The following is a 22,364-nucleotide window of genomic DNA, read 5'->3' on the forward strand; positions in this document are numbered from 1 at the left end:
CCTTCCACTGGTGCTCTTACTAGGCTATTCATTGCTACCTATGAGGTTAGAGTCCAGGGTCAGTCCATGTATAGTCTTTGGGTCGTGGCTTAGTCCCTGGAAGCTCTGGTTGCTTGGCATTGTTGTACATATGGGGTCTTGAGCCCCTTCAAGCTCTTCCAGTCCTTTCTCTGATTCCTTCAACGGGGGTCCCGTTCTCAGTTCAGTGGTTTGCTGCTGGCATTCGCCTCTGTATTTGCTGTATTCTGGCTGTGTCTCTCAGGAGCGATCTACATTCGGCTCCTGTCGGTCTGCACTTCTTTGCTTCATCCATCTTGTCTAATTGGGTGGCTGTATATGTATGGGCCATATGTGGGGCAGGCTCTGAATGGGTGTTCCTTCTGCCTCTGTTTTAATCTTTGCCTCTCTATTCCCTGCCAAGGGTATTCTTGTTCCCCCTTTTAAAGAAGGAGTGAAGCATTCACATTTTGATCATCCGTCTTGAGTTTCATGTGTTCTGTGCAACTAGGGTAATTTGAGCATTTGGGCTAATATCCACTTATCAATGAGTGCATACCATGTGTGTTTTTCTGTGATTGGGTTACCTCACTCAGGATGATATTTTCCAGTTCTATCCATTTATCTGTGAATTCCATAAAGTCATTGTTTTTGATAGCTGAGTAATTTTCCATTGTGTAGATGTACCACATTTTCTGTATCCATTCCTCTGTTGAAGAGCATCTGGGTTCTTTCCAGCTTCTGGCTATTATAAATAAGGCTGCAATGAACATAGTGGAGCACGTGTCTTTTTTATATGTTGGGGCATCTTTTGGGTATATGCCCAAGAGAGGTATAGCTGGATCCTCAGGCAGTTCAATGTCCAATTTTCTGAGGAACCTCCAGACTGATTTCCAGAATGGTTTTACCAGTCTGCAATCCCACCAACAATGGAGGAGTGTTCCTCTTTCTCCACATCCTCGCCAGCATCTGCTGTCACCTGAGTTTTTGATCTTAGCCATTCTCACTGGTGTGAGGTGAAATCTCAGGGTTGTTTTGATATGCATTTCCCTTATGACTAAAGATGTTGAACATTTCTTTAGGTGTTTCTCAGCCATTCGGCATTCCTCAGCTGTGAATTCTTTGTTTAGTTCTGAACCCCATTTTTTAATAGGGTTATTTGTCTCCCTGCGTGGACCATCATATTTTAGAGGGGACCATGGTTGTCATTGTCCAGTTTTTGTGGGGCTTGGATAGGGGCCCCATTAGTGGGAGACAGGGGAGAGTCCTGAGGCTGAGATTCCTCTCCCTGGTCTGGATCGTCTTTAACTGAAAAAGGGTCTATGATTCTATATTGTAATCCTATCAACTTACAGAGTGATGGTATAGACTCTTGTAATGAGGCTCTAATGACCCCTGGAAAAAGGGGGACCTGTTTTATAGAGAATATGAAACTTAGGCAAACATGTTTATGAGCCCATGAGACACCTTCAAGATCGTCCAGCAACTGGGGATCCTCAAACTCAGCAATGACTTCTGCCTGTATGTTAAGAACAATGGGAGGTCTTCCTGAACATGATTTCATTAGGGGTGAGTCCCATTTGGTAAGGGGAGTTTCATGAGTGTGAAGGGAAAAAGAGTTAACTTAGTCATTGCCAGTCTCTTAGGTCAATTTAGTTAAGGTCTCTTTTAGGGTCTTGTTTATTTTCTCTACCTGTCCTGAACTCTGGGGTCTATATGCACAATAAAGCTTCTAATTAATTTCCAGAATAGTGGCTAGTCTCTGACTTATTTGGGACACAATAGCTGGTCCGTTGTCTGACCCTATCGTCTGTGGAACACTTCAACCTTGGCAGTATATCTTTTGAGAGCTTTTTTGTCACTGTGGATGTAGTTTTATCTTTAGTGAGGAAAGACTCAGTCAAACCTGAAAAAGATATCTAATAAACATTAGTAAGTATTTCTAAATTTTTCTGGTTTTACCTCTGTGAAGTCTGTCTCTCAGTAGACTGGGCTTTGTGCCTCTGAACATATTATCGGGGTTCTTCTCATTAGTCACTGCAGTAGCTAGCTGGCAGGCTTTACGGTTCTTCACAGTATTAGCTATCTTTGAGTTGGCATCTCTAATCTTGATATTAGCAAATCCTGTATTTTCCGATGCCCATGTGAAAAGAGCAGTGAGTGTTCTGAAGTATGTATAGTCCCATTTCTCCTGGCACAATGGGTTTGTAGTCTTTTATTCTCTACCATCTGTCATAACATTGAGACTTGGGCAAATTCCTAACCCAGATCCAGGCATGGTGGTACATACCTTTAATCTGGGACACATCTTCTGCTGGAGACCTACATAAGGACATTGGAAGAAGGAAGAGTCTCTCACTTCTCCAGCTCTGCCCTTTGTAGCACACAACTTGTCTTCCAGGCTCCAGCTGCCTGTACTTCACTGCTGCTGCTGTTCTTGGTGGTCATCTCATGGTACTGGCATCTCTAAAACACTGCTACTACGCTTCACCAAAGCCTCTCATAGGCTCTCTTCATGGTGCCAAGCCTCAACTCCATTGCATGACCCCTTCAGTCCTGGGCCATCAATTGCAACTGAGACTGCACCTTCACCAATGACCTTCTATGGCCTCTCACATGGCCTCAGCTGCTTTGCATGACTCCTTTATGCCTTCAAAACCAGTACCACCTGGGTGACTCTTACACATTACCAAGTCTAGCCACAGCATCAGATACAACCTTGGCTATCTCTGGAACACAGCCTCTTTATGCTCTCAGAAAACACTTCCAAGAAGATTTTACCTCAATGATGCCAGTCTCTTCTTAATCACCACTAATTTCTTAGCTCCAGATGATGGGCATCGATAGTCCCAGTAATGCAAAGGTACACTTCAGCAGTTCTGGTGTCTTCTTAATCACAGCTGATTCTTCAGCCCCAGCTAACCAAAACCACAGAATCGTCACAATCAAAACAGCAGCAGCCCCGAAAATAGTCTTTAATCTTCCTCTCTGAAATTTCACAAGCCAGGCCTCCATCTATTGCACTGTTCTCAACATTATCTTCCCAGCTCCAATAGAACATCCCACAGAGTTCTTAACATCCCAATGGCTCTTCTAGCTCAAAGTTCCAAAGTCCTTCCACAGTCCTCCCCAAAACATGGTCAGGTTGTCACAGGAATACTCCACACCTGGTACCAACTTGTCTTAGTCAGAGTTTCTATTCCTGCACAAAACATTATGACCAAGAAGCAAGCCAGGGGAAGCAAGCCAGTAAGTAACATCCCTCCATGGCCTCTGCATCAGCTCCTGCTTCCTGACCTGCTTGAGTTCCAGTCCTGACTTCCTTTGGTGATGAAGAGCAACATGGAAGTGAAAGCTGAAACAACCTTTTCCTCCCCAACTTGCTTCTTGGCCATGATGCTTTGTGCAGGTATAGAAACCCTGACTAAGATACCCAGATTATGCCATCTTAATACTTGAATACTTAGGGTGGTCAGGGAGTATAGGATCCCCCAGATCCAGGGAAGTCAGGGGCAAGAGAGGTTCAATTTCTAGGGCATCATGGTGGGCTTCTTGATCTGCCCTATTGTTGCCCTCTAAAACTAGGACTTTTCTGATGTCTCAAGTAGTGAACGGTGGGCAGCTTTTTAGGCCCCATAGAGTCCTTGGTAGGGAGAGGATTTTTTTTTATAGACTTTCCTTCTGTTGTCAGAAGGTCCATCTCCCTATAAATAGCCTCATGGACCTGAGTGGTAGCAAAGGCGCACTGGCTATCTGTGTCTCTTGTCTTTTCTCTGTTAGAGCTACCAGTTCAGCTTTCTGGGCTGACATTCTTGCTGGGAGTGGCTCTGCCAGTATGATCTCAGTGTTTGAGATTACCACTGCCCCCACAAACCTCTGTCCATCCTGAATGAAGCTATCTGAAGATTTGGTCTGTTCCCATGGATGTGAGCCAAAAATGTCCAAGCAGTCATGCAGTGGCCCGACTGAGCAGATAGCAGAATAGCTGGGCTTAGGGCAATTGGGGCCTATACGGTTGGGGGGTGTATTAAGAGGAGAAGTTGGTAATGAGGCATTGGTGATGGTCAGGCTTTGGCCCAGTGACAGTGTGTCAGCATCCTTAACCAGGAGGCTGTTGCTACAATGATGTGTAAACAGTGGGGCCAACTTCTGGCAACTAGGTCTGGTCTAATGTCTTTGACAGGTAGGCCACTGGCTAGTGCCAGGGTCTAGAGTCCGAGTCAGTATCCCTTGTTATCTCAGATCTCTCGTCCATGAAGATATGGAAAGGCTTAGTCACTTTTGGCAACCCCAAAGCTTGTGTAGAAAGTAATTTTTATTTCTTGATTCAGAAAGCTACCTCAGACCTTTTCTTAACATGTATCTCCTGGATATAGGGAGTTCGCCTGTAGTTGGCAGAGTAGGGCTTTTTTAATGGAGGCTTGATAGTCCAAAGGTCCTGGGTCTCTTTTAGACAGTTTTGTTTGGTTTCTGCTGTCACCAGGAGGTCATTTATAAACTGTTGAAGAAATTTTATCTGTTAGGTTTTATCAAGACAATGTTAAGCTCTGTTATCAACAAGCAAAGATGCAAGGGCTTAGGTTTTAGCAAGACAATATTAAACTCTGTTATCAACAAGGAAGATGCAAGGGCAGGATGACAGACTCAGGCTCGCAAAGCCAATCTTACCTATATTTTAATATTTGGGCAGAGGGCGTGGAGGGGCAGAGTCTGGATAAATTTAGTCTGAAGCCCTCCTGGTTGCCTGCCATCTTAATATAGTATGTTGTCTTGTTTATTTTTAGCTCTGGGTAGGTGACTGCCCAGGTAGTGGTTGCTTCTCAGTGGGCTGAGAGGCAGGATGGTGTCAATGGAGACCCTGACTTTACAACTTTAGTGAGGATACTACATTTGTTCAGACAGGGATTGAGCACTTCTCCCAGTAGGAAGGGTAGCCATTTACTGAACAAAATGAGTGACCAGGAGTCCATTCTATTATGCTCCTGTAAAGGAAACATCTGCTCACTCCGAGCTTCTCCTGTCCAGTCTGTCCGCGCTTGAAGCCCTGCTATCTGGGAACTCAGCTCCCCACTCACAGAGATCTCCGTTAGGGCCATAAGAGGTTCCAATCTTAGACCATCCTAGGGGCTGTAGACCCTCGTGTGCGCCGCTCGGAAGCAGGGGGAGCGGGGAACGCGCCTGTGTGAGCCGAGACTAACGGTGGGGCCTGGTCGAGTTCCTCGTGCGGGGCCGCCCGAAGGGAGGGAGGCCCAGCGCTGAGGAGGGGATTTGGATCCCCGAGGGGCCCGGGCGCGCCACAGCCCCAAGTTGGCTGGCGCCGAGGGCCTCGCCTCTCTCCCTGCGCTCAGTAGAGCTTCGCCACTGGGGTCCCGGGTTTGCCCCGCTGACAGTCGGGGCTCGCCCGGGGCGCCGCGGTGACTTGTAGGCTCCCCCAGCCGAGTGACTAGGCCCCGCCCGCGTGAGTCCCCACCGCTGCCAGAGCTGGACTCAACTGCGGGACAACCGCATCTTGGCCCTGGACTCTCAGGCCTGGTGAAGTAGTGGTCCCTTTTTTCTGGGGGAAGAAAGGGTTAAATTAAGAGGGCGGATGGGTCTTAGAGTGTCAACAGAGGCAGTGCGCCAACGTTTCTTAAAGTGACACACACTGAACAGACAGCTAGCCAGCAGCTAATGTGAATAGGACTTCTTAGCTCTGTCCTTCACAGAAATTAACAGTAGGGCACTCTGTCCTCCAGGGTCTTTGGAATGTCTCCCAACCAGGTGGCTAGGATGTACTAGCTTGACCACCACAACCAGATTCCACATCCTCTTTTGTCATTTCTTGTCAGGAAATACAGAATTTTAGGCCTCTTCAGAACAGAATAACAGAATTATTCAGAACAGAATTATTGCAGTACCACACAAGCACACATGGACAGACACAGAGTCAGACATTACCTGTATTAAGACCCTCCAGGGCTGGGTCCTGGTGGCCTTGGAGTTCCAGGCCAATGCAACAAAATGTTGTGCCAGGAAGCGTTCATGAGTCCCAAATGACCACCAAGCAGCTGTTTTCTTTATTAAAAGCTTGGGCTTGGGCTCTCCTCCAACCCAACCCTGACAAAGCAGGACAGGAAAGGAAGGCAGAGCAGACTCGAACCCTCAGCAGGACAAGGTTTAATAGAGAATGGGAATGGAATTAAGTGAGGGGTATCCAGCCTGGCAAGTACCTAACTGAATGACTATGATAGGAGGGTGCTCTGAAGCAAGACTATGAACAATGGGTCTGAAACTACTTCTGAAACAATCAGACTAATCTTTGATTAACTGTTGCTAGGAAGTAGCTAGGGAGTAACTCTGGGGTATGGGCCAAGCAGAAGCTGTGGGTTCCTTCCTGGTACTTGGATGCAGCTTGGGTTCTGCTGCAGGTCAAGTTCTCAGGCTTTTTTTCTTTAAGATGGAGGCAGGACCCAAGATAGAGTAGGCATGGCCTCTCTCTAGAACCAAAAATGTTACCTCTATTGAAAAGTATCTTTTGGAGAGTTTCCTGGTCTGCTCACATCACAGGATGTTGTCCTTAAGAAAGATGGTGGTGAAGCTATAATTCGACCCTTATTAACCCAAAATCAAGATGGCAACCAGTCACACGCTATTTATGCAGCATGTATACTTTACTCCTCTTGGTTTAAGTAGACAATTTAAAATGAGCATCCTGGTCGTTCACCGTCACTATGACAAATCACCACTGCTGCTGCAACAGGAGGGAGGTGTGGGGGGGGGTTGGGGGAGGGCAGGGCTAGAGGGCACCTGGAGCCCTATAGTGAGTGCAGTGAAGGGATGAAACTCTGGTTCGACCCCCCAACTCAGCAGAGAAATGGATGAGGCTCCTGGATCCTTGCAAGGGATGGGTACTCAAGGAGTCTGAAGAAATGCTTCAGGTGGAGAAGGAGAGAGGAGAGAAGTGGTTCCCATGTGGTCAGGAAAAACCCCAGCCATGGAACTGGAGACTCAACTTCTTCTACATTGGGCACCATCTGATAGGTTATTTCTCCACCAGTGAAGTGAGCCAGTTCAAGCCAGATTATAATATATTATGAAAAGGCACCATTGACCCCATTTGTCTCCATTTAAGGACCAGGCCTGATTTAAAAAAGACCCTAAGGCACCAGCTTCAGGAACAGGCAGACCGTAAGACAGTAAGTCATAAGACACCAACTCTAGGAACAAGACAATGAAATCACCCACCTGAGAAACAGGCTGAGCCCACATACACATACCTTTATCTTATGTCTTTGTTGGTTTGTTTGTTTGTAGAGACAGAGTTTCATTGTGTAACTTTGGCTGATCTGGAACTTACTCTGTAGGTCAGGCTGGTCTTGAACTCATAGAGACCTACCTGTCTGCCTTTGCCTCCTAAGTGCCTGGATTAAACACATGCACCACCACTGCCCAGCTCACAAGATCCTGACAGTTCCCCCAAGGTAAAAGTACAATGTACTTGAGAGAAATGAATTCCAAGTGGATCTTATTTCTACTGACATTAAAGACATCTATTGTTCGAGATAGGATACTCTAGTTGAGGTGGATGAGTTTCCAGGTGCACATAACCTACCAAATATAAACAAAAATATAAACAAGACTAATAAGAGAAATATGACTGAATCAATTATAAAACCCCATCTTCAAAACAATGCCCAGGACCAGACTGACAGGATTCTATCAGGACTTGGAAGAACAGCAAATAGACTTAACATTTAATACTTCTTTACACATAAAAAAATCAAGACTTCTGACTCTATTACCTGATACTAAGGCAGATAATGAGCCTGACGTCGTGGAGCATGCCTTTAATCCTAGCATTCCAGAGGCAGGGAAGGCTGATCTCAGTTCAAAGCCATCTTGGACCCCAAAACTGTTAAAAAACCAAAACAACAACAAAAAACCCAAAACACCACATACTGTTACAACCAAAAAGAAATTACACACTGATTTTTTTAAATTGATCTAGACATGTTATCACTGACTTTTAAACACAGGTTTATACAGAGAAACCCTGTCTACCATGAAAGAATGAAGGGATGAATGAATGAATGAGTAGGCCCCCCAATTTTTTTTTTTTTTTGGTTCTTTTTTTCGGAGCTGGGGACCGAACCCAGGGCCTTGCGCTTCCTAGGCAGGCGTTCTACCACTGAGCTAAATCCCCAACTCCCCCCCAAATTTTTATTAGCTATTACACACACACACACACACACACACACACACACACACACACACACACAGAGGATACATCTATATCACAGCATTGTGTGTTTCTTTGCCCACTTCAAATACTGCCCACTCTCACCTCCTACTTCTTCCCTATTGTGGTCCACAATTCCAACAGTCTTTCTACTATATTCTTTTTTTTTTCTTTTTTCTTTTTTTCGGAGCTGAGGACCGAACCCAGGGCCTTGCGCTTGCTAGGCAAGCACTCTACCACTGAGCTAAATCCCCAACCCCTACTATATTCTTATCTATTCACATTGCCTAGGATCCACTGAGATCAACCAGAGCCCTTTGTGAGACTGTGGGTTTGGAGTTATGTGCTGGAGCCTGACTGCTCAGCAGAGGATGACAACTAAAGGCAGTGATTCTCCATCCATCGCCAACGTCTGAGAGGTAAAGTGAGCCATTCCCTTTCCTACACTGACTGTGGTCTTCTGTAAGGCCAGTGCAGGTAAGGACACCTGCTGTTAGCTGCTGATTACAGTAGTTGTATGGAGTCTAGAGAACTGTAGACTTAGAGTTCTTAGCCCTTCCCCCTCTCTCCCTTCTTATTTCCTAACCATCTCTTTTTCCTCCATGTTCTCAGAGTAAGATATTGGATTGTGAAACTGACTATTTTAGGCTTGGGACCACAAACCTTACTTATTTTCTGCATCTGGATGGGCAACATTCTCTGCATTCACCACTGTATTAAAAAAAAAAAAGTTTTACTCTTATCTCAAAGCACTTTTTGAGTCATGAAGACAAACTTGTTTCTGAGTTACTAAGAGGACAAGACCGCCATCTAGTGGTGAAATCAGTCCAGTGCGTCATAATTCAGTCCTGGGTTTCTTGCTGTGGGCTGACTGTTGAGGTCTGTCTGCCCCTGTAGCTTAGCTGTAGCCATTTTGTTCCATGCCTGCCAGCTATTTCACATTGTTTCTGTAATATGCCTGTTAGTCATTGACACAGAAAACAGTTTGATTCAGAGCAGGATCGTGCTGACCACATACCCTATTATGTTCTGTATGTTCTGAAGTTGGTTAATCTTAAGAAATTTGAAAACTGTATGCTCCACTTAGGACTAATCAGAATAAATGTCAGTTAGAGCTGTTCTGTCTAGCTAGCCAAAATAATTTGGGTCAGAGCCGACCACAGGGTAGCACTTCCTGCACCTGCACACGAGCTCATTGTGATTTTTTTCCTTCTTAAGCCAGTTCTGAGAAGTGTTTGGGATTGTAGCTGAGCCTCCAAATTCTGATCTGTCTTAGGGTATGTGTTCAATAAACTGTCCTTGTCTGAAACCAGGATTTGTATGATTTGTAGGGCTACCTCTGGGCCCCAACACTGACCACTGAATTCTTGAGGCAACCTTCTCCTTCCCCCAAATCCACTTTCCTGAAGGGTCTCTCCCCAAACCAAAATTGCAGTATTTGGTTTTGGCTTCTTTGTGTTTTGGGGATGGGACACTGGCATCCGAATTTAGCCTGTTGTTTGGTAATGCAGCATGTGGCAGACAGACAGTGAGGTGGAGATCTTAAGCTGCCTATTTTGTATCTGAAGGATTCAGAATTCACTATGGGGGTCCCCTATTCAGTATCGGGGTACAGGGTCCTACCAGACACAGTTCTGATCTAGGCTGGCAGCAAGCATGTGGGGAGACTGTGAAGAACAAGTCCAGGGCAATCTGAGGGAAGAAGCTTGTGTGGAAAGAAGCTGGAGACGGAGTGGGAGGGACCGGTCTCTAAGGGGCGGGGCCACTCACCCAGAAACAGACGAAAGGAGGATGTGGCACATTGGCTCAGTATAGAGGAAGGGTTTAAAGTGGGTGGGATTAGAGGACTGAGGCCAGGGAAGCTGGGAAGCAAGGTGTGTTAGCTTGGGAAGTGGGACTAAAAAGTCAAAGTCAGAAGTGTCAAGAACTCCTTCCTCGACTGAGCTGGGGTGGGGGTTGAGGGGCGGGGCGGCTGCACTGTTATGGAATCGTGTGTTGGAGACCTGAGTGCGGAGGAAACGGCGGGACTCGCGGGACTGAAAACTTACCTATACCGCAGGTGCCTTGGGAGCATCCTGGGAGAGTCAGCAACACAGCTGTTGGCAGAACAGCAGGGGTGTGTGGGTGGGGGGGCTCTGGAACCTTCCAGATCAGAGAAACTGCGGGGTGGAGAACGGGAGGGGGGAGGGAGGAAGGGAGCAAAGCTGGATCAATTTCTCTTCTGTTCATAAAGAAGATAGCTCTCAAAATTGTGCTGTGGATGCCTTACCCTTATTGATAAATTTTCAGTAATATTAACTGGGATATTCTTGTAAAAGTAATCTAATAGAATATTTTAATTTATCTGTTGATATTTGCAAACGCAGTCCCTTTGCTATGGTGGAAAGGAGAAAGCTCTTTGAAATTTACAACCATCCATACTTTCTTCCATGTACTACCACTTCCCTATTCTAGAAAGGGACATGTAGTGGATTCCCCACGATCTTTTAGTCAGGAAAGAAACTCCTGCAGACTTAATTGAATCTGAGTGTACTGTTTGTTATGAGTTTCACTGGCATGGATGTAAAAATTAACTTTTAAAAGTAAATTTTCTATCCAGCATTAATTTTCCATCTGAAAGGTATGCACTCTGTGATGTAAGTACAGCATTGTGAAAAAGTGCCACTAGGCTTGGTGACACTCATGTTTAATCTCAGCACTCAGGAGACAAAGGCAGGTAGATTACAGTGACTATAGGCCAGCCTGATCTACACAGTGAGTTCCAGGACAGTCAGAGCTACACGATGAGACCCTATCTCAAAAGCAAAACAATAAAGATAACTCAAAAAAAAAAAGGAGGAGGGAAAAAAGAATGAAGGAAGGAAAAAGAAAGGAAAGAAGAAAAGAAGGAAGCAAGTAATTAAGGAAGGAAAGCCAGAGAAGAAAAAAAATGTGTCTTCTTGTTGAGGTCTGGCCCACCACAGAAAAGCTGTGGCCATTTTGTTCCATGCCTGCCTGCCATTTCATATTGTTGCTGTAACATTCCTGCCAGTCATTGACACAGAAATATAACTTGACTCAGAGCAAGGTCATGCTGATCACATATCCTGTTATGTTCTGTTTGAGATTTGTTAATCTTAAGAAATTCCACAAAGCTTTACGTAGGACCCATCAAATTGAAGGTCAACATGAACTGTTATGTCTAAAATGGCTTGAGTCAGAGCAGACCACAGGGCAGCACTTCCTGCACCTGTATATGGGCTCATTGTACTTTCTGTGTGCTTTGTTTTCTTTTATAAGCTCACAGGAAAAGATGTTCAGTGTGGTAGCTCAGTCCCGGAAGTCTGAGCTGCTGACCTGGTTTATGAGTCTTAGGGTGTGCCTTCAATAAAGCGTTCTTGTCTGACAGAGATCAAAATTTGTGTGGTTTGTGGGGTGACTCTTGGACCCCAACACTTATGTTGAGTTCTTAATGTTGTGAATTACAGCCTGGAAATCACAGTATGCTCTTTGAGGCAATCAGATCACAGGATTTTCACAGTTAGACAGAGCATTATAAACCAGTTTGTGGTGGTACACACCTTTAATCCTAGCACTCTGGAGGCACAGGCAGGTACATCTTGGAGTTCTTTACTAGCCTGGTTACAGAGTGAGTTTAAGGACAACTATACAGAGAAACCCTGTTTTTTGGGGGTGTGGGGAGAAAGAGACAAAAACAAAATTGAAAGTTATTATAATATGAGATAATATTAGAAAGCATCTTGTGAATAATTCATCTCATCTCTGTCAGAAAAATCTCTGCAGTTCTCTTGTCTTCTTGGTTCAAGAAAACCATTCTGTGTATGGACACATGACCAAACTTATGTAGAAGTCGCCATGTAGACCAGGCTGGACTAGAATTCACAGATTTCCACCCACCTCTATCTCCTCAGTGCTCACATTAAAGTGCAGCAGCAGGAAGTTCAAACTGTTGTCTTTTATTCTGTGGTCTGTTGACAATCAGTGGTGACTGTGGATTTCTCCCAGGAGGAGGGGCAATGCCTGGTCCCTGCTCAGAGGTCTCTGAGACTGCATGTTGCAGAATTAGATGAGTCTGGTTTCTATGGGTGAGAATTGTTTTTTTTTTCTCTTTCTTTCTATTTTTAAAGATTTATTTATTTATCACATACACTCTAGCTCTTTTCAGACACACCAGAAGAGGGCATCAGATTCCATTGCACATGGTTGTGAGCCACCATGTGGTTACTGGGATTTGAACTCAGGCCCTCTGGAACAGCAGTCAGTGCTCTTAACCACTGAGCCATCTCTCCAACTCCCTGAGAATAGTTTTCTTGCTGTCTCCTTTGCTCCTTTTTGGGGTTCTTGGCAAATTAGACTGTAAGTATGTGAGATTTGTATAAATGAGTCTCACATTCTACAGAGTAAGGTGAAATCCTTAGAGGAACAAAGACAGATTTCAGGAAATGTTTTCTCTTCGCTGTGTGAGTTCCTTTGTGAGTAAAAAGCTTCCATCATTTTTAGTCCACGATAAATTCAGAACGTCACTAGTGTATAGTATTCTCGTTCCAATCATTCAGTTCCATTTCTGCACCCGAGAGTTGATTGAGCTGTGAATAGAAGTGAGGTTCAGGTTATATTAACTGAAAACGCTTCTAAATGTTTTCAGTATTATCACACTGCCTGACACTTGCAGGTTCTCTATAGTGCCTTCATTTTTTTTTTTTCTTTATCTACTGAGCACAGTACTTTGTTAGAAATCCAGGTGCTTTCTGATTAAACTCTTTCTCATGTGCAGGGCTCACTGATCACCCAGACCTGCTCTCCTGTGGAACAGAACAAAGAGACCTGGACGATGGAGAGGAAAGAGACAGTAGCTAAGGATCCAGGTATGTTGGAGGATTGGTGAAGGAATGGCAAGGGGATCAGGTGACTGTGGAAGTGGGACATGAAATCAGTTTTGTCACAGTCTGTTTCACTAGAAATAATTCTGGAGACATCCACTGAGAAAAATCTCCTCAGGGTTATCCTATTGTAGAGATGAGAAGACTTTCTACAGAAGAACTGATACTCGGAGGCAATAAAATGTTACCTGACTGTGCATGTGAGTGATGCCGTCCTCATTCCATGTACATCACTGATCAGGTCTACGCACCAGTATTAAATGGTTTTCATTTCAGTGATTTTAATGTATTATAAAGTTATAAAATTAATAATTTTAGGTATAGTTATTTTTCTGAAAATTTGTATTCTAGCATATTCTTGGCCTTTTAATGTTAATTTCTCCATTCCTGAAAATAATGCTGACAGACTTTTGATAAGATCAGGAACTGTATTTGCAGACAGGTAAACTCTGCCTATCCTGTCTTCCCAGGGACATCTCCTATTATCTATTGTTATGACAGTTCCAAGTGATTTTCATTGCTGTGATTGTAATATACTGTGAGATCACCGCTAGATGTGATCTTCTTCATATTTTCCAGCTCTGTGCTGTTCCTTGGTCTGCACAGATTTCAGGATTACTTTCTGTAAAATATCCAAATAGGATTTTAATAGGACTAGGATGGCTTCTAAAAGAAGACAAACCTCATTCTAGATTGTCCTACCAGGTTTGAAAAGAGCAGGGTCAATGTGCCAGTTTTCACAGTTTGATGGAGTCTTCTGTTCATGTCTGCTGGGGATGTCTGCATTCTGTTTATGATGCTGGGGTTTTCTGGAATGCACCCATGTTTATCAAGGACTTTATATCTAATGGTCCATTTTATCATTTGCTAATACTCTTTATTTTGTATTTTAATACTTTTGGATTTTCTGTCACTAGTATAATTATGATCATCAGTCTTCTTACTGCTGTCTATAGTCATTATGTTCTAAAAAAAATTAGGCCAGATGGTGCTAGTGCAGGCTTTTAATACCAGCACTTTGGAGGAAGAAGCAGCCTGATCTCTGTGAGTTCAAGGCCAGCCTGGAATATAGAGCAAGTTCCAGGACAGCTAACTAAAGCTACTGTCTCCAAGAAAATTATATTATTGCCCAGTATCTTGTATCTTTAGATATTTTTGAGACTTCCTCCTTAGCATAGCTGTGGCCATTTTGTTCCATGTCTGCCAGGTATTTCATATTGTTGCTGTAGTATGCCTGCCAGCCAGTGATGCAAAAATAACTTGACTCAGAGCAGGGTCATGCTGATCACATAGCCTGTTGTGTTCTGTATGCTATGAGGTTTGTTAATCTTAAGAAATTCCACAACTATAATGTTTCATGTAGGACCCATCAAATTAAAGGACAGTATGAACTGTTATGTCTAAAATGGCTTGAGTCAAGGCTGAAAACCAGGCAGCACTTCCAGAATTTGTGTATAAGCTCAATGTGATTTTTGCAGATTTATTCTTTATAAACTGGCTCTGAAAAATGTCCAGTGCACAGCTTTGAGCTGTTGCCTTGCGTGATCAGTCTTGGGGTGTGCATTCAATAGTCTATCCCTTTTAACTGAGATCAGAATGTTTTCTGGAGCAACTCCTGGACTCCAACAATATGAGATGGATTTTTTGATAGAAAATTGTCCAAAAAAATACCTAGGATGTCAAAGACCAGTGTTTACATTCATGGGGCATAAACTGAGGCAGGCAGCCAGGAGTGACATGGGTGGGGGTCAGCACTAGGAGGGGCTAATGGGGGGTCGAGGTGTTGGTCCAGATAGAGACAGGGCTGCTGCTTATGGCAGCCAAAAGTTAGAGAAATTATTCAGCACACCTTTTTCTCAGGGCACAAAGCTTGATTGACTGGAGCTGGCACTCCCTGTGCTGGAGGAAAAACTTTCAACTCTTTTAACACTTAGGGGCCAGCAAGAAAGAAAAGGAAAGAGAGAAAGTTCATGGAAGCACTGTAGAGTACCTCATCTAAGGTCCCTCCTTTTGAGTCCTGAGAGTCTCTCACCTCCTAGGTCTCTGGTACATTCTGGAGGGTGCCCCCACCTCCTACCTCTCAAGGTTGTCTATTTCCATTCTTTCTGCTGGCCCTCAGGGTTTCAGTGCTGTTCCTGTCACCCAATATCTGATCATGTTCCCTTCTTCCCCTCCCTGTTCCCTTTCCTACCCAAGTGCCTCCCTCCCTTACCCCTTCTGTGGTTTTTTTCTTCTCCCCCCCAAGTGGGATTGAGGCGTCCTCACTTGGGTCCTTTGGATTGTTAACCTTTTTGAGTTCTGTGGATTATATCCTTGGTATTCTGTACATTTTGAGCTAATATCCATTTACTAGTGAGTACATACCATGCCTATCTTTCTGGGTCTAAGTTACCTCACTCAGGATGATATTTTCTAGTTCCATCCGTTTGCTTGCAAAACTCAGGATGTCCTCATTCTTAATAGCTGAGTGGTATTCCATTGTATAAATGAACCATATTTTCTGTATTTATTCTTTGGTTGTGGGACATCTGGGTTGTTTCCAGCCTTGGGCTTTTACAAACAAGGCCACTAGGAACATAGTGGAACATGTGCCCCTATGGCATGGTGGATCATCTTTTGGGTATATTCCCAAGAATGGTATTGCTGGACCTTCAGGTAGATCTATTTCTAATTTTCTGAGGAATCTCCAGTTTGATTTCCAGAGTGGTTGTACCAGTTTACAATCCCACCAGCAATGGAGGAGTGTTCCTCTTTCTCCACATCCTCACTTAGGATGTGCTGTCACCTGATCTTAGCCATTCTGATTGGTGTGAGGTGGAATCCGAGGATCGTTTTGATTTGCATTTGCCTGACAACTAAGGACTTTGAACATTTCTTTAATTGCTTCTCAGACATTCAAGATTCCTCTGTTGTGAATTCTCTGTTTAGTTCTTTACCCCATTTCGTTGTTGTTGTTGTTTGTTTGTTTTTTGGTGGTTAGCTTCTTGAGTTCTTTATATGTTTTGGAGATTAGCCCTCTACTAGATGTGGGCTTAGTGAAGTTTTTTCCAAGTCTGTAGGTTACTGGTTTGTCCTATTGACTGTGTACTTTGTCTTACAGAAGCTTTCCAGTATTATGAGGTCCCATTTATCAATTCTTGATCTTAGAACATAAGCCATTAGAGCTCTGTTTAGGAAATTTCCCCCTGTGCCAGTGAGTTTAAGGCTCTTTCCCATTTTTCTTTTTTATTAGATTCAGTGTATCTGGGTTTATGTTGAGGTCCTTGATCCAACATGGACTTGAGCTTTGTGCAAGGTGACAAATATGGGTCTATTTTCATTTTTCTACATACAGATTGACAGTTAGACTAGCGCTGTTTATTGAAGATGCTTTCTTTTTTCCATCTTATATTTTTATATATTATATTCCATTTTATATTATATCACTGTCGAAGATCAAGTGTTTGCACGTGTGATTTTATTTCTGGGTCTTCAATTCTATTCGATAGGTCAAAGTGTCTATCTCTGTACCAATACCATTCAGTTTTTATCACTATTGCTCTGTAGTACAGCTTGAGGTCAGGGGTGGTGACTGCCCTAGAAGTTTTTCTTTTTCTTTTTTTCCCCCCCATTGGATATTTCTTTTTATTTACATTTCAAATGCTTCCCAGTTTCCTGGCCATAAGCCCACATACCACTCCTCTTTTTCTTTTTCTTTTTCTTTTTTTTTTCTTTTTTTTTGGAGCTGGGGACTGAACCCAGGGCCTTGCACTTGCTAGGCAAGCGCTCTCCCACTGAGCTAAATCCCCAAACCCCACTCCTCTTTTTCTATAAGGGTATTCCCCCTCCCCAACCACCCCCCTTCCAACCCCCATGACATTCCCCTACAGCCTTGGCAGGACCAAGGGCTTCTCCTCCCATTGGTGCCCAACAAGGTCATCCTCTGCTACATATTCAGCTGGAGTCATGGGTCAGTCCATGTGAAGTCTTTGGGTAATGGTTTAGTCCCTGGGAGCTCTGGTTGGTTGGTATTGTTGTTCTTATGGGGTTGCAAGCCCTTTCAGCTCCTTCAATCCTTTCTCTAATTCCTCCAACGGGGGTCCCATTCTCTAGGCTAGCATTTGCCTCTGTATTTGTTATGCTATGGCAGTACCTCTCAGGAGACAGCTATATCAGGCTCCTGTCAGCATGAACTTTTTGGCTTCATCAGTAGTTTGGATAGTGCTGTCACCTGATCTGAGCCATTCTGATTGGTGTAAGGTGGAATCTCAGGGTTGTTTTGATTTGCATTTGCCTTTTACTCTGAGGTAATGTCTGACTTTGTCTCTGAGGTTGTGTTTCCTATATGCAGCAAAATGCTGGGTCCTCTTTATGTATCCAGTCTGTTAGTCCATATCTTTTTATTGGGGAATTGAGTCCATTGATGTTGAGAGATATTAAGGAATAGTGATTGTTGCTTCCTGTTATTCTTGTATTATAGAGGTGGAATTATGTTTGTGTCTCTCTCATCTTTTGGTTTCGTTGCAGGGAGATTACTTTCTTTCTTTTTCTAGGGTGTAGTTTCCCTCCTTGTGTTGGGCTTTTCCATCTATTATCCTTTGTAGGGCTGGATTTGTAGAAAGATATTGTGTAAATTTGATTTCGTTATGGAATATCTGGGTTTCTCTATCTATGTTAATTGCGAGTTTTACTGGATATAGTAGCTTGGGATGGCATTTGTATTCTCTTAGGGTCTGTATGACATCTGCCCTGGATCTTCTGGCTTTCACAGTCTCTGGTGAGAAAGCTACTGTAATTCTGATAGGTTTGCCTTTATATTTTTACTTGACCTTTTTCCCTTACTGCTTTTAATATTCTGGTTTTGTTCTGTGCATTTGGTGTTTTGACTATTATGTGACTGGAGGAGTTTCTTCTCTTGGCGAATCTATTTGGAGTTCTGTAGGGTTCTTACATGTTTATGGGCATCTCTTTCTTTAGGTTGGGGAAGTTTTCATCTCCTGTAATTTTGTTGAAGATATTTAACTGGCCCTTTAATTTAGGAGTCTTCGCTCTCTTCTATACCTGTTATCCTTAGGTTTGATCTTCTCATTGTGTCCTGGATTTCCTGGATGTTTTGGGTTAGGTGCTTTTTGCATTTTATAATGTCTTTGATGGTTGTGTCATTGTTTTTTATGGTGTCTTCTGCCCCCAAGATTCTCTCTTCTATCTCTTGTATCCTGTTGGTGATACTTGCGTCTATGACTCAGGATCTCTTTCCTAGATTTTCTATCTCCAGGGTTGTCTCCCTTTGTGCTTTTTTTATTGTTTCTATTTCCAGTTTTAACTCCTGGATGGTTTTGTTCAATTCCTTCCTTTGGCTGTGTTTTCCTGTAATTCTTTAAGGTATCTTTGTGTTTCCTCTTTAAGGACTTCTACTTGTTTACCTGTGTTGTCCATTATTTCTTGGACTCTCTCATGGAGAGTCATTTATGTCCTTCTTAAAGTCCTCTAATCACATCGTGAGATGTGATTTTTAAATCCAAATCTTGCTTTTGCAGTGTGTTTGGATATCCAATATTTGCTTTGGTGTGAAAACCGGGCTCTGATGATGCCAAATAGTCTTGGTTTCTGTTGCTTAGATTCCTCCACTTGCCTCTCGCCATCAGGTTGGCTCTGGTGTTAGCTTGTCTAGCTGTCTCTGACAGTGGCTTGACCCTCCTCTAAGCCTGTGGGTCAGCACTCCTGTAGACCTGTTTTCTTTCACCTGGATCTGGGAACAGAGAGCTGCTCCTGGGTTTGTGTGACCTGATGCCTACAGGTAGTTGCTTGGAGTAGAAGAGTTGGTCTTACCTCTACTCTCAGGTGTGTAGGCCCTCCTGGCAACTGGTTTCAGCTCTTGGCACAGGCAGAAACCTGAAGGGTATTGCCCCTGACTGCTCCTAGGACCCTGTGCCCAGAGGGCACAGAGACCACTAGGCGGGTTCCTCTTGGGTCAGCAATATGGGCAGAAGTAGTTGTCTCCTCTGAGCTCTTGGGATTGTCTGTACTTCTGAGAGTCCAGCTCTCTCCACCATGGGATTTGGGTACAGAGACCTGTGGGACTGGTTCATCTCTGGGCCCAGCCAGAAACTAGAAGTATCCTGTCCCAGATAACTTCTGCCTTTGTGTGTTCTGAGGCCGTCAGGTGGGTCGTACCTCTGCTCTTAAGTATCGCCCCCAGAAGTTTTTATTGTTAAGAATTGTTTTTGCTATTCTTGTGGGTTTTATTTTTTGTTTTGTTTTTGTTTGTTTGTTTTGTTTTTCGAGATGAATTTGAGAATTGCACTTACCATGTCTTTGAAGAATTGTGTTGGGATTTTGATGAAGATTGTGTCGAATCTGAATATTTCGTTTGGTAGAATGGCCATTTTTACTGTGTTAATTCTGACAATCCATGAGCATGGGAGATCTTTCCATTTTCTGAGTTCTTTGATTTCTTTCTTGAGAGACTTGAAGTTTTTGTCATACAGATCTTTTGTTGTTTGGTTAGAGTTACCCCAAGATATTTTATATTATTTGTGGCTATTGTGAAGCGTGTTGTTTCCATAATTTCTTTTATACCCACCCAGTTCACTGTAGTTGTTTATCAGCTGTAGAAGTTGTCTGTGGTAGAATTTTGGGAGTCACTTGTGTATACTATCATATCATCTGCCAATAGTGATACCCTCCTTTACTTCTTTGCCAACTTGTATAGCTTTGATCTCTTTTTGTTGTCTTATTGCTCTGGCTAGAACTTTGAGTACTTTATTGAATAGATGTCGGAAGAGTGGGTGTCCTTGTCTTGTCCCTGATTTTAGTGGCATTGCCTCAAGTATTTCCCCGTTTAATCTGATAGTGGCTGTTGGTTTTCAGTAAATTGCTTTTATTATGTTTAGGCCTTAAATTCCTGATTTCTCCATTACTTTTAACATGAAGAGGTGTTGTATTTTGTCAAATGCTTTTTCAGCATCTAAGGAGATAATCGTGAAAAAAATCACAAATCTCTTATATATAAAAAAATCTTTTATAAAAATAAAACTTTGATATAAATATCAATTATATCTATTTTCAATCCTCAGAAAATGCACATTTATGATCAGCAATACCTACTAAATTATTTTATGAAGCTGAGGGCAAAAATGGGAATAAGAAATCAACCCTACCTCAATTAGAGTCACATTAGTGAGTGCTGCCATTGTTCTTGTTCCCTGACCATAAAGATCCCTAGCTTAACTATTAAGAGTGGACCTCTCTGAACTGCAAATTACGTAAGATTTTCTATAACAGAGCCATTAGCAAAAGTGTCTTAACCTAGTTTCACTAACAATATTATTTTTTCACATGGTGCCTAAGGGTGGTGATCATTGATGGCAATCTACATTTTTAGGTTCTTTCCTAAGATGATGACTGCTTCATTGCTCTGCTCCAGGACAATGACTAAAAGAGATCAGGCATTATTACTATGAGTGCCAGTGATACTGCCCAGTGAGAGGCTGGAAGCCCCCTTAGCATTGGACTATGGAATGTAAGTCATCACAATAAATTCCTTCAATATGGAGACATTCCTTAAGTTCTGTGATTCTAGAGAACCCTGACTAATACATATTTTAAGAAATTACTGAAAAAATACATTTGTTACTATTTAGGAGTGTGAATGTGGACATTGACTAGACAGAACTGGAATCTCTGTATATTGAATTTACAGTATCTAATGTCCTACAGTGTAGAGCTGTTTTTTTTTTGAAGTCTACTTTTATTTATTTTTTCCATGTTTATTAACTTGAGTATTTCTTATTTACATTTCGATTGTTATTCCCCTTCCCAGTTTCCAGGCCAACATCCCCCTATCCCCTCCCTATCCCCTTCTGTATGGGTGTTCCCCTCCCCATCCTACCCCCATTACCACCCTACCCCCCAACAATCACGTTCACTGGGGTTCAGTCTTGGCAGGACCAAGGACTTCCCCTTCCACTGGTGCTCTTACTAGGCTATTCATTGCTACCTATGAGGTTGGAGCCCAGTGTCAGTCCATGTATAGTCTTTGGATAGTGGCTTAGTCCTGGAACCTCTGGTTGGTTGGCATTGTTGTTCATATGGGGTCTCAAGCCCCTTCAACCTCTTTCAGTCCTTTCTAAGATTCCTTCAATGGGGATCCCGTTCTCAGTTCAGTGGTTTGCTGCTGGCATTCGCCTATATATTTGCTGTATTCTGGCTGTGTCTTTCAGGAGAGATCAGTGTAGAGCTTTTTAATATGTACATATTGTCCACTGCACCTGTTGTTGAGCATGGTGGATTCAATTAGTTTGCTTATTTATTGATTATATTATCATTTGTTCCATTTCTAATAATTTGATTGATTCTGGGTTTTCATCCATTGTTTTGTAAACAGATAGCTAATGAATGTTTTTATGGTGTGTTCTGTCTCTTTATGCTTTTAATTATTGTTATTTCTTGGGAGGTTTTTTTTGTTTTTTTTTTTTTTTTTTGTTTTTTTTTTTTTTTTTTTTTTTTTTTTTTTTTTGGAGCTGGGGACTGAACCCAGGGTCTTAGGGTCTTGCGCTTGCTAAGCAAGCGCTCTACCACTGAGCTAAATCCCCAACCCTGGGAGGTTTTAAATTGTACACAGTACTATTTGCCAGTTCCTGCTTTTATATCAAGTGTCGCTTTTTTGTGTTACTGTGCAGGATTCATTGTTTCAGTTCATACATGAAGGTCTGTGATTTCTTTTGTGGTAGGAGAGGCTTGGACCCATGTTCATGTTTTTTTATGCAGATAGATACTTTCCCCTATACCACTGTTTGAAGAGGCTGTTTAGTCTGCAACCCTTGTTTGTGTTATCTTGGTCATTGCTATTGGGGAGGTTCAGGTTCTGCTGCTCTACTGCATTGAGTTTATCTGGAACCACATGGGTTAGCTCGAACTCTGCAATATGTTCCTAGAGTTCTTCTGTACCCAGGAAATTTCTGGGTCAATATAAATTCTTGCCTCCTCTTTCCTAATTTCTCTGAAGGTTATTTTGGGAAGTTTAAATGTAATGCTGTTTCAACTAAGGCTATAAACCATTTTTAGAATTGCTGCAGATTTCACCTAATCTGCCCCATTCTATCATTATGATATATCTTTCCATGTGCTAGTCAGTGTCTTCTTCAGTGCTTTAACAAATCAAAAATTTCATTTTAGACATCTTTCATCTATGTGGTTAGTTCATTCAAGGAGTTTTTATTTTGTTTTCCCTCTCTCTATTCTATCTTCTCACTAATTTTTATTTACTATTCAATTTATTTTAATTTAGA

The 22,364-nt window shown here is 42.8% G+C and overlaps 1 protein-coding gene and 1 long non-coding RNA gene across 13 annotated transcripts in view; one reads left to right on the plus strand and one right to left on the minus strand.

The window, feature by feature from the left end:
- Zfp52 (zinc finger protein 52) overlaps window positions 1–22,364 on the plus strand; it is a 37,484-nt gene that overhangs the window by 4,399 nt on the left and 10,721 nt on the right. For 2 of the 11 annotated variants that reach the window (XM_063266237.1, XM_017589343.3), the window contains exons 2-3: window positions 8,507–8,634; window positions 12,990–13,080. In XM_063266237.1, the coding sequence (XP_063122307.1) occupies window positions 13,047–13,080 (34 nt within the window). In that variant the 5' untranslated portion in view covers window positions 8,507–8,634; window positions 12,990–13,046. Of the gene's footprint in view, window positions 1–5,252; window positions 5,535–7,108; window positions 7,173–8,506; window positions 8,635–9,998; window positions 10,275–10,467; window positions 12,301–12,989; window positions 13,081–20,458; window positions 20,597–22,364 lie in introns of those variants that run through there. The other 9 variants (XM_039081352.2, XM_039081333.2, XM_039081361.2 and 6 more) reach the window with 9 other exon arrangements.
- LOC134482874 (uncharacterized) lies at window positions 4,295–5,207 on the minus strand. 2 transcript variants are annotated; one of them, XR_010059540.1, is made up of 2 exons: window positions 5,073–5,207; window positions 4,295–4,495 (listed from the first exon to the last, which is right to left on the minus strand). It is a non-coding gene; the product is annotated as an uncharacterized LOC134482874 (long non-coding RNA). The 2 variants fall into 2 exon arrangements; XR_010059541.1 differs by having other exon boundaries at window positions 5,003–5,155.

This window comes from Rattus norvegicus, chromosome 1, assembly GCF_036323735.1.
Source record: "Rattus norvegicus strain BN/NHsdMcwi chromosome 1, GRCr8, whole genome shotgun sequence".
NCBI lineage: Eukaryota > Metazoa > Chordata > Mammalia > Rodentia > Muridae > Rattus > Rattus norvegicus.